The 12949-nt window shown below is 41.6% G+C and overlaps 1 protein-coding gene across 6 annotated transcripts in view; it reads right to left on the bottom strand.

Moving 5' to 3' along the window:
• Nucleotides 1–12949, bottom strand: part of AFF1 (ALF transcription elongation factor 1) — a 236746-nt gene that overhangs the window by 97664 nt on the left and 126133 nt on the right. Inside the window, exon 5 of one of the 6 annotated variants that reach the window (XM_028491878.2) lies at nt 4024–4095. The exons of the other annotated variants lie outside the window; for them this stretch is intronic. Coding sequence (XP_028347679.1) covers nt 4024–4095 — 72 coding nt within the window. The remainder of the gene's footprint in view (nt 1–4023; nt 4096–12949) is intronic. 6 annotated transcript variants of the gene reach the window in all.

Here is a 12949-nt window from a genome sequence, read left to right on the forward strand (position 1 = left end):
TTCTTATCGCAGCTTATTGGAGAACTCTGTGCAGTCTTTGCAAATTGGGGAATTCTCAAAAACCTCAGATATTCCTCCAAGTCATCCTCAGTGGTTCTGGCCTTGCAGGGTAGCACTTACGAGCAAGGTTCTGAGTTGGACACACCAGCTTCCAGACTTGGCTCTGCCAGGGACCAACTATGAAGCTCACTGCATGGAAACAGCTTAAGCACAGTGCCTGATATACAGTACATTCTCAATAAAATACAGACATCATTTTTATTCAAATATTAATCTTAACCATGACACAAACACCTCAGTCTTTGTTTCCTTTCTTTCATTCTACTAAACTTCCCCACTTCTCCAACCCATCACACAAACACAACTTTTATTTAATGAAGAACATCTAGGAAAACTTGCACTGGAAAGGGGAAGAGAATGCTAAAGGAATGAATGACAACAAATTTTATATCTTCTGGTAACTATATAGTACAATCCTTACTTGCACCTCTCCTCTGATTTATCTTTTTTGTTGTTTTTTTGATTTACCTTTAAACAGCGAAAGAAGCCATCACCTATTGGACACCTGTGTCTGCAATATGTATTTAATAAATTCTGAATTAATGTGGGGAAAACATGATGACGTGTAGAGACTGGACCCTGGGCCTGGGGATGGTGGGAGCCAGGGCAGGGGCTGTGGTGCTGTCCAACAGGCAAGTGCTGATAAGCCTTGAGGGCTTGCTTGAGACCGCCCTCATGTCGAGCCACCTATGGAGCCAGGAGAAAGTGCAAAAAAGCTTCCCATGAGACGAGTTCCAGGCCCAAGAGGAGAAAGCAAGAACTGGCCATTTAGCACTGCCCTTCTACATGACTGTCCCTTTATGGGGCAATGATGGGCCATTAGAAAGCCAAAGCCTGGGGTTTATTTAACCAACTACTAGAGCATTATTGAGAATGTCTCCATTCTGAGGCTTCTGGCATGAGACCGGCTCTTAAGGATGAATGCCACGATCTATCCCACAGTGCCAATCAATAAATAATTATTAGGTCTGAAAGCAAGGGAAGTAAAACACAGGCTGTAATGCTCTTACAAAAATCAGCTATATCTTCATTACCATGCAGTGATGGTTCTACCCTATTCTGATATTCTGAAGAAAATCTATGGCCCCTGTACTGTTTTTACTCCTGAAAATGTTCAAACAGAGTTGAGCCCATTCTCCTTCAAATCCTACATACCTAAGAACTTGCAGGACAACCTGCTGGCATAGTCAGCAATACATGTCACACAGTATTATCACAAAAGTCTTCTAAAATAGATACTCCTCACTCAAAAATGTCTACAGTATGACATTAGCAGCAGGAGTAGCAGTAACAGCTGTCGGTAGTAGAAACATTTATTAAGCACCAGTTGGATGGAGGGGGTGGAAGAAGGGGGCAAAAAAATAATGAACAAAACTCAGTTCTGAACTGAGGAAAGTTTTTCAAGCATGAGAAGCCCCTTCACTGGCGAAGGCAAAGAAATGTTTTAAGTCACGTCGAGGCATCAGCTTATTTTTCTTCTGTGACATTGCCCCATCTCTAACTGAACTTCCTAATTCTCTCCTCCGTGACTCAAAAGTCTAGTCTAAAACAGTTTTACCCAAATTTCAGTCAATTCCACACCATCCTGACAGTGATACCATATTGCAATACTACCTGTACTGTTTTCTTTAAATCAACTTACTATCAACTCACTTTTTTACTTGGCCTGATCCTAAGTAACAATATTTATGAAATCCTGGGTTTGATATGCTGGTGTATATATGTTTTCTAACTTGCATTAAGATACATAAAGATTGGTGCCCATATACTCTTTTGGAAGTTCATGTACTAATCAATGCTATTTAAGCCAAATGCTGAATGGAACGTCTTGGGACATCTTGTTGATGTTTTTTAGTAAAGCTGTAGTGATTCCCCTACCTTGTAAAATCATCCTACTTTATTCGCTTACACAAGTGTTGTCCAGCCTTCACAAATTACATGAGAATACGCCTACTCATGCCTTTCCTTACTGGATCTGTCACCCAGAACACAAAATTAAGATGTGCCAATTCAGTATAATAATCTTTTTTCCATATGTTTCATGATGCCCAAATACAAGTGAAAGCCCCCTATAGTTCTCACAACAACTAGTACAATTCTGGAATCCTGAAAATGCAGCAGGTACTCAATACTTTATTAGTGGCACAAAATATTTATTCAAGTCTCTTATTTTAAAAAGCATCATATTTTTAAACATGAATAAAATTAAACCCATGATATAGAATTTCATTACTTCACCAAAACAGCTGAGAGAAACACCATCAAACCAACCCAAACCATTAGGATACTTCTTAAGACCCTGGTGACTCCTAAACATAGTTGTAAAGTCAATAAAGATAACCTGAAGATGGGTAATATACACTTTTCCCACAGTGTGAAATCTGCTTTTACTGTCAAGGGAAGGTGGGATATCCCAGTCTACTATATGCTAGGCAAATATATCCCCCATTTCATTTTCACAACAGCCCTGTGGTTCAGGTAGAAATGTCTCGCTTAACGGTGGAAGAAAATGAGCCCAAGTATTCTGACTCCAGTTATTCATTAGAAACATTACCTCCCACTTAATATTTCCTTAAAGCCTTAATACTCAAAACTTTTCAGCTATCTAAACTTCAGATTCTAAGCCAAGGCAAAGAAATAAATCCGCTACATTTACTCAGACATTTAGTGTTAAAATAACTATAATGATGTGATACAGAATCTGTTTATTAAATATTTACTATATGCCAATCACTGATCTAAGGGTTTCACAAACATTTTCTCATTTAAGTCTGACAACTACTTTAAGAAAAGATTCTATTATCGTTTCTATTTTAAAGATAAGAAACTGAGGCTCAAGCAGTAATTTTTAATAGTTAAATAATTTGCCTGTGGTCTAACAGCTAATTCAAGGTAAAGACAAGATTCAAACCCAAATCTTCCTTAATCCAAAATCCATGCTCTTGGGACCTCCCTGGTGGTTCAGTGGCTAACACTCTGCGCTCCCAATGCAGGGGGACCGGGTTCGATCTCTGGTCAAGGAAATAGATCCCACAAGCCACAGCTAAAAGATCCACAAGCCTCAACTAAAAGATCCCGCGTGCCGCAACGAAGATCCAACGCAGCCAAATAAATAAATAAATATCAAAACAACAACAACAAAATCCATGCTCTTAACTACTACCTATAATGCCTAAAAGTCCCATCTAATCAGTGCTCCACCCCACCTCCCCCAAATCTTCAAGTGTATCTTCCTACCCTCCAACAACATCCAGAGTTTTTAGCATTCTGTGGATTACATGTTCTATTATATACTTATCATTCATCCCTAGTTATAAAATTATTAAGACATCAAAATTCTCAGCAATGGTATTGCTAGGAGTAAAAATGACATCCAACAAAAAAAGAATAGTTTGGAAATTCTCCAAAAAGAGTCACACCCCAGTTCTTAACAGTACCTTATACTAATTAAGTACACTTGTACAAGTATAGAAAATTACACCCTATAGAACCTGTACACTATGGAAACTTAAACATGAATTGTCTGTATAACTACAGGATCCCTATTGCGAAGACCAGCTCCTTGGTGGCGAGGCAGGTGGGGGGTGAGGGAGTCTCTGGAGTCCCCACAGGAGCCAGAGCTATTGCATCCACCCTCCCTGTTACAACCAATAAAAGCCGTTCACGATATAAAAACAAAAGCATATATATGTTGCTAAGATCAAAGGAAGGAAAGCAGCTCTTGTTTGCTGAATGGGTGTTGAAAACCAACTTCCTATTAGTCACTACAAAAACAAGAAAAGTAATTTAGAATAAAAGGTACTAAAGGATATGCTAATGGACTTGATATAGGAAACAGCATCACAGTTCAATTGCTAGAATTCAAAACTCTTTTTTAAAACAGAACCATAATATTTTAGAGTAGAAAAGAGCATAGTGACTATCCATTCCCTTGTCACACACAGAAAAAAAAAAAAAACTAACCGAGCGCATTTCTACTTGGTGACAAGGAGCATAAGAATCCATGTTCCACTGTTTCTGGTAGCGGCAAAAACCCTTAAAAAAAAAAAAAAAATGTTAAAAAGCTGGGGGGAGTTGTCAAGTAGGCTAACGTTGTAGGGTTTTTTCTTTAACTAAAACATGAACAAGTGTCTAAATCACACATTTAAAGGTTTATAGGAAAACATCTTCACATTTGGAAACAAGGGCAAAAGGATAAAGAAACCAAGTAGGACCTACTTTTTATAATTTCATTTAAAGTTTGAAAATCAACCCCTTTTAGTTTAACTAGATGCCATTAAACATGCTGCAGTATAAACCTTTCTGAAAAGATATGTCTTTTGCACCTCTGGGTTCTCATCTCTTGGATTTGCCCAGAGCGAGGCATAATCACAAGGACAGAGAGATTCTGTACTTCTCAGGGAGAGAGCACCAACACTCACAGGGCTCAGGCAGGTGACAGGAGGGGCACAGGAGGGCTACGGCAAGCCAACTGCTGTTCTTCAGGAATACAAGTCCTATGTTGCCAATGCTTCCAGCATTTTAAGAAAAAAAAGAATCAAAATCCATATTTCAGTGTGAAATCTACTAATTTTCAGATGTTGCAACTAAATCAACACACCGTACAAGACACCTCCACATGAGCGCCCTCCAGCACTGACTTTAAAGCTTCCTTCTTGGGCTTCCCTGGTGGCGCAGTGGTTGAGAGTCCGCCTGCCGATGCAGGGGACATGGGTTCGTGCCCCGGTCCGGGAGGATCCCACATGCTGCGGAGCGGCTGGGCCCGTGAGCCATGGCCGCTGAGCCTGCGCGTCTGGAGCCTGTGCCCCGCAACGGGAGAGGCCACAGCAGTGAGAGGCCCGCGTACCGCAAAAAAAAAAAAAAAAAAAAAAAAAAAAGCTTCCTTCTCTCCCAAAGGATTGGAAAACACACCCATTTTGAAGAGAAGGGTCTCTTTTTATGCGGAACATAGCCCCACATACAGAATGAACATCTTCAGTTCCCTCCAAGAGATGGTGAAAAGCACGCCTGCCTGAGGGAACAAAGCATGAGGCAGCCTCACTGCCGACCTGGGATGGTCTCCTCTTTGCTGCACGGGCTCCTGCCAAAGCAGCGGCCTGACAGATCGCAAGAAACATGAACCAAGGAAGCAAAACAAACCACAGTGTAGTTATTTTATATGACTTGCACGGAATAAATCTGTGAACTATAGGTGAGTCATAACATAATAAAGGACTCAATTAGGTTCAGAACAACACCACCAGTGTTTTCCCTCGTCTTAGCAACTAATTCACTGGAATCTTGAGAGAACATAAGGGACATAAAGGACCCTGGTGTCTCTGTTTTACCCTTTACTGCAAGATAATTAATCTTACCAGAAAATTAAACCCAGGCTGCCAGTTGGGCATTTTCAGGGTCAATAATTCTTAAGTTACTAGGATACCAATTAATGATACCCAAGTGGTCTAGAGGAGTTAATGCCTCTACCCAAAATGGCTGGCTCATTCCCAAAAATGTGAATCACTCAATGGCAAAATATTTAAAATTGAGAATCCTTTGAGACTAACAGCAATTTTAATGTAAGTACCACTTATATATTTCTTTTATATTTTTTTTCACATCTTTATTGGAGTATAAATGCTTTACAATGTTGCATTAGTTTCTGCTGTGCAACAAAGTGAATCAGCTATATGTATACATATATCCCCATATCCCCTCCCTCTTGAGACTCCCTCCCTCCCATCTTCCCTATCCCACCCCTCTAGGTGGACACAAAGCACCGAGCTGATCTCCCTGTGCCATGCGGCTGCTTCCCACTAGTCATCTGTTTTACATTTGGTAGTGTATATATGTCAATGCTACTCTCTCACTTCATCCCATATACTAAAGGAAATCTGGTGTCTTATTTAGTACAGAGGAAAGCACCTATATACACGACAGATACATAAAAAATCATTACTTTCCAACTCTTATAGTACATAAAACCACCTGATTAATCTCTAAACTCAGTACTGAAAAGCACAGCAATTTAAGGCTGGAACTCTACTGAGAACACCTAGTAATCAGATTATGTTGCTTATTTTCAAATCCACACATAACAATACCTAAAATTACCTGGGAAATAAATAGGTTGAAAATGGTAAGTCAAACAATTCCTCTAAAAAATTATTGAACTTAGTGGCTTCTTCCAATCTAAGTGTCCTAAAATAGAAAATTCAGTCTCACATCAAATGGTTTTCCCCCTCGGCTCCCACATTTATTAGAGGTTATCTTTCAGACTCCAGATCAAAGTGAACAGCGTAAGAACTCTCAAGCTGAGCACAGCGCAGAAAATAGCCCTGTTTTCCCCAGTCCTCACCTGTGCTATACACAAAGGACAAACAAGCGTGTGAGACAAATGACCCCACCCTCAAAGTGTTTCCCACCTGGAGAAACACACAGAGAACAATGCCAAGGAGAAGTGCTGAGACTGGAGGTGTGGGAACCAGGAGCACAGGGGAAAATCCTCGCTAAAGGGCCTGGGTGACAGCAGGGGGGGCTGGGAGGCAGAAGGGTCACAACCCAAGCCTGGAGAGACAAGTAAGAAAGCAACTGGAGATTCCTATCCTGAAGGCAAAGAAGAGGTACTGAAGGATCTTAAACTAGGAATCCCACCCCTCTAGGTGGACACAAAGCACCGAGCTGATCTCCCTGTGCCATGCGGCTGCTTCCCACTAGTCATCTGTTTTACATTTGGTAGTGTATATATGTCAATGCTACTCTCTCACTTCATCCCATATACTAAAGGAAATCTGGTGTCTTATTTAGTACAGAGGAAAGCACCTATATACACGACAGATACATAAAAAATCATTACTTTCCAACTCTTATAGTACATAAAACCACCTGATTAATCTCTAAACTCAGTACTGAAAAGCACAGCAATTTAAGGCTGGAACTCTACTGAGAACACCTAGTAATCAGATTATGTTGCTTATTTTCAAATCCACACATAACAATACCTAAAATTACCTGGGAAATAAATAGGTTGAAAATGGTAAGTCAAACAATTCCTCTAAAAAATTATTGAACTTAGTGGCTTCTTCCAATCTAAGTGTCCTAAAATAGAAAATTCAGTCTCACATCAAATGGTTTTCCCCCTCGGCTCCCACATTTATTAGAGGTTATCTTTCAGACTCCAGATCAAAGTGAACAGCGTAAGAACTCTCAAGCTGAGCACAGCGCAGAAAATAGCCCTGTTTTCCCCAGTCCTCACCTGTGCTATACACAAAGGACAAACAAGCGTGTGAGACAAATGACCCCACCCTCAAAGTGTTTCCCACCTGGAGAAACACACAGAGAACAATGCCAAGGAGAAGTGCTGAGACTGGAGGTGTGGGAACCAGGAGCACAGGGGAAAATCCTCGCTAAAGGGCCTGGGTGACAGCAGGGGGGGCTGGGAGGCAGAAGGGTCACAACCCAAGCCTGGAGAGACAAGTAAGAAAGCAACTGGAGATTCCTATCCTGAAGGCAAAGAAGAGGTACTGAAGGATCTTAAACTAGGATAACTTCATCCGGTTTTCATATAATAATAACTCTTGTGGAACCGTGTGGCAGATAGTTTGAAGGAAAAAAGGCAGGAAGACAGGTTAGAAGGAAGTGGTTAAGAGTTCAAGAAAGTGACAAAAAGCTCAACCATAAAGGGGCAGTGAGGAATGGAGGAAAGGAGACACTTTCACTATTTACAGAGTAATCCCCATAGGATTGGGTTGCCAAATGGATAAAGCAGAGAACAGGAAGGAATTGAGACTCAAGACCAGGAAGGAGGAGAATGTTTTGTGTGTGTGAAGAGGTCCAGGGGAAGGCAGATATCATGAAATCCACTGTACACCGGTTCAATTTGAGATGCCTCTGCAACATCAACAAGAAGAGCCCAGTGGACAATTGGATAAAAGGATGTAGAGCTCAGAAAACTTTTTGGAATCTCAGGCTACAAAAATCAATCTGGCGGTCATCAGTATTTCAACAGTTGAAGCCTTAAGTGCAGATGAGATCACTAGGGATAGGCTGTAGAAGGAGAAAAGATGATTGAGGGCAGACCCTGGGGAAGGGCGGGAGAGGCAGCTTCTGGAGGAGATTAAAGCATGTCCAAAGACGTAGAAGAAAGAGCAGAGAAGGGCAGTGTTTGCGGGGATGGTGGTCAACAGTGTCGGATGCCATGAAGAGGTCAAGCAGGCTACGCTCAAGAGCACTCCTTGACCTGGGCATCAGGAGGAGTCCACCAGGGGTTGTGTGTTGGAGGGTGGAGGTGCAGGCTGGCCTGCAGTGGGTTCAGAGTGGATGGGAGGTGCGGAAGCAGGCACAGAATGTTTACCTCTTCTGTCTCCACAGTTTTGGCTGTAAAGGGAACGAGAAAGAAGCAATTAGAGTTAAAACACAGGAGTGAAGAAAGCTTTGTTTTGCCCTTTCAGCTAGGAAAGGCCTGGATGTAACTACAGATTGTTAGGAAAGAGCCAAGTGATGGGGGAAAGGTTTAAGGCAACCAAAAAGGGTGTGCAGGTGGATGGGAGAGAGGAAGAACACCTCCTTCTCAGAGATCAAAGGAAAGAGAGAACTGGTGCGCGCGGATATGGAATTTTTCTTTTTGAATCATCGTAGGTGGAAAGAACTGAGGTTTCATACCTGGTGGCCACCTCCACTAAATGGCAGAAGCAAAGTTAAAGGCCTCAGAGCAAGCCACATGGCTGCCACCACCAAAAATAAGCTGGGGGCTTCCCTGGTGGCACAGTGGTTGAGAGTCCGCCTGCCGATGCAGGGGACGCGGGTTCGTGCCCCGGTCCGGGAAGATCCCACATGCCGCGGAGCGGCTGGGCCCGTGAGCCATGGCCGCTGAGCCTGCGCGTCCGGAGCCTGTCCACGTACCGCCAAAAAAAAAAAAAAAAAAAAAAAGAGTTGGAATCATCTTCTCATTTGAATGATCTGTGCCACCCAACACCTGCATGATTTATCAGGTGCCGACACGAAGGCAAGGCCAGGCAGAAAAATAGCGCTCTTAACGCTTTAAATAAAAGTGTTACTCAAAGGGTCATGACTCCACAGAAAACACGCTGTGTGGCAGAAAGACTACTACTGGAACTAGAAGTTAAGGGTCCTGGTTTCGTGCTCCCAGCTCTGCCACTTATGAGCTTAAATCATTAAACTTCTTAGAGACTCAGTTCCACGGCATGTAAAATGGTGATTCGTGCCAACTGCCCTGCCTAACTCACGAGGTTGCTGTGACAATCAAGAGGGAACAAATAAGCAAGTGCTTTGGGAATTAAAAGGGGGTGGGGTGGGGGGGGGGAGGGCAGTAAAGTATTTCCGTGAGCATAAGCTTTTGTAAAATGAAATATTTACACCAGGGGTTGCCAAACTATGGGAAGGCTGCTCTTCAGGGGTGAGCAGGATGCCCCTGTGCCATCAGGCAGGGATGGGAAGGGCAGTCGGTAGCCCCTCACCTTGGCAAACCAGTTTTTAAAAGCTCGACAACCCCCAAGCAAATGCTTTCTTTCCTTAGGCTCTTCATTTGTCTAACACTTGAAAATCAAATGTTTAGGGTTTTATTCACCTAGAACATCTTAACTGGGCATTCGTGATCCCTTTGATCTGATCCCACCCACATGCTCAAGGGTACTCCAAAACACAGGAGCCTGTTGCGGGTCTTCCTGTCTCCTCAGCAACTCTACCTGCTCATTTTGATAGCCCTACCTTGTTCCTTAAAGCCCAGCTCACATTTTAACTCTAATCACTCCTACCACCACCTACTGAGCCTCTTCCTATGTACCCGGTACTGTTTTAAGCACTTCATATGGATGACCCTGCATCCACCAGCCCCACTGTACAGAAGGATAAACTGACAACACAGTGAGGTCAAGTTCGTTTGCCTCTACCCGATTCTCCTTGAACCAAAGGCCCAGCTACCCCTACTAAATTTTGCACCGTTTCTTGCCTTTATGGCTTTTCTCTCAGTCCTTTAGCCTGGAATGCACTTTCATCAATACCCAAAGTGCTTCAAAAGTCAACTCTAAAAAAAATGAAAGGCAATATAATGTAGGTGTCATAGTTAAGGGCATGGAATGGAGCCAAACTACTTGGATATGGATTCCAGATCCAGCACTTAAGGCCTGGGTAAACTTGAACAAATGAATCTTTCCGCACCTCTGTAAATCTCTCAGTAAAACAGCCACAGTAACAGTGCTTACCACATGGGATGGCTGTGAGGATTAAGTTGATTCACATAAAGCATTTGGAACAGTTCCTATCACAAAGTGCACTAGAGAACATTGTGAGCATTATATGACTATAATTAGTAGTTCCATATTACCTTTTCATACTGATTATACTTCGTATTTTTTACACTATGTAATAAATGTACTGTCAAGTGTCTTTCTCTCCTATCAGCTCCCCTTTGTATCTAGTGGGTGTTCAAATACTGTTGACCAAAATGGCAGAAACCTAGAATGTAAACAGTGAATCCTTCTATGACTAAATTTTTCCTGACAGGAACGATTTTTTTTTTTAACATTTTGTAAGAATGTCCAGATTATTTGGTAATAGGAAAAAAAAATTTTTTTTCCCAAATTAACATGTTCTCAGGCATGAGGAGAAAAAAATGTTGGAAGTAACATAAACTCTAATTATAGCATGAAATTCTATTAAAAATTTCTTCTCTAAAATGCAATAGCAAACGTTTGCTTTGGGGTAGAATATTTTAAAAATTGAGCTGCAAGGAAAAGAATCCATAAAGCCTGAGCTGGTAAGAATAAGTGTGGGGACTCTGAATAGCACAGAATACTTACTTTCCTTTCTTAACTCATGCAGTGCAGTTCAAAGCTTCGATCTTGCCCAATATGAATTTTCGGAGTTCTATTTTTTATAAATTGGAACAAAAAAACCCTAAGGTGATTTATCTAAGGGACAGAGCTAGAAATAGGACCTCTAATTACTTAAATACTAAGGCCCCTAGATTAAAACATTAAACCTCAAAACCTTTCAGCCAAAGGGATTAAGGAGATTAGAATGGGCTTGACAAATTACCACAGGGTTAGGGGGATGGAAAAAAAGCAGAGAAAAAGTAGGCCAAGCTTAAATAGGGAATAAAATGAAGTTCAAGAGAAATCTAATGGTGTGTGTGGACCCTGAACATCTGGCAGGGGGTAAAAATGGTCGACCTAGGGATTTCAACAATTAAAAAAGGAACAATATCAATGTAAAACTAACCGCTTAGAAAGTTCTTAGAAAATGTGAACATGCCGCTGAGTTAACCTTGGAAATGATTTTGAAATAGATCTTGGCAAATGGAGAGGAGAAATCCATGGCCAAAAAAAAAAAAAAAACTTGTTATGATAACATGAACCAGAATCCTCTCTTAAAAAGAATTCAGCTGAAATATCTCATGCGTATTGGCCACCCCCACCAAAACAGCCCAAATCAAAACCACTAACTCAGTCGTCAGCAGGACTCTCCTCGGAATATCTGGTTTTCTGTCCCTGAAGATTATCAGTTGGCTGAGAATAAAACACAATTAATCTAGAGAGGAGCTAAAATGACTCGGGTGGCACATGAGAGCCTGGGAGAGCACACAGCCTGGAAAGATTCTGAAGCGGTGAATGTCTCCATTCTGGCAGAGGCACAGCATGAGGGACCCAGGGGGGATCCAATAACCCTCCACAAACATCTCAAGTGTGAAAACAACAAGGAGGAACAGGAATTTCTTATCCTGGTACCAAATGTACTTCTGGCGTTTTGAGAAGGAATGGAAAGTAAAACGTACAAGGAAAACAACTCCAATTCATACCACCCAAAAAGATGTTCCAGGTTCGATCGCAGGCTTTCTTCTTGCTTCTATAAACAATTCTGTTCTCTGCACTAACTCATTTCCAGCAATTTTTGGAGCTCTTCCAAAAATATTTTGCCTATATTACTTAAAATGTTTCCTTCAGAGTTTAAAGTGTTTCTTCAAACTCAAAAAAAATCGCCAGGACCAGGAAATTAAAGGTGGCAGCATCTACTCAGCTCTAGCTGGTGAAACTGAAAATCTGATTTTTCACCAGAATTCTCCAGTTTGTAAACATTGGCTCAGAGGGAGAAAGAAAAAAAAAAAAGAAACAAAAAGAAAAAAGAAAAACACATTATACAGGCAAAACAAAATAGTCTGCAGGTCCAATCTAGCCCTCAGGCTGCCTGCAACTTCTGCTCTAAAACTTCTGTCAGTCATTTGCCACTATTTTTAAACTTCTATATTTAGATATTTTGGGGTCTAAAATTTAGCCATCCTCCAAGCAGATACAGGTTATTACTATTCATTATTTCTCGTAGATAGGACGTATTCTGCTCCAGACACTCAACATCATCAGGGAATTGTGCACACAGAAAACCTTGCTATCACTTTCCTAACAAACATTTAAGTCATGTAGGTCTGCCCACGTTACCTGAGCTCCAGCTCATGGAATCTAACTTAAATTTCCAATAAAGAACTACTGTAATAAAAACATTTTTAGAAAACTGAGTGAAGCTAAATAAGGTTGTATCAGAATCTTACTTTCCCCATGAGCTTGAAAATGTTGGGGACCCAAAGGAAAAAAACAAAACAAAACATGAGCTGTAGAGGAAGAGTCTATGTAGTTCTGGGGGCCCTACTCCCTTATTTCCCTGAGGCTTCTCTCATGTCCTGCTCAGGACAAGTAGTCCCATCAATTCAGGTGATCATTTTGTCTGAGGGCCCACAAGGGAGACTCCAGAACCAGCGGGAAGGGAGCCCTTCTCTAACTCCTTGTGGCCTGTTATCAGCTCTTCTGGAACAGTTTCATTTCCAGGCTCTAGAAGAAACCTCATGAGAATCAGCTACAGGTACTTGAGCCCACCTGTATACTTGCTGAATCAATCTCCTACG

This window comes from Physeter macrocephalus, chromosome 7, assembly GCF_002837175.3.
Source record: "Physeter macrocephalus isolate SW-GA chromosome 7, ASM283717v5, whole genome shotgun sequence".
In the NCBI taxonomy this organism is placed as follows: domain Eukaryota; kingdom Metazoa; phylum Chordata; class Mammalia; order Artiodactyla; family Physeteridae; genus Physeter; species Physeter macrocephalus.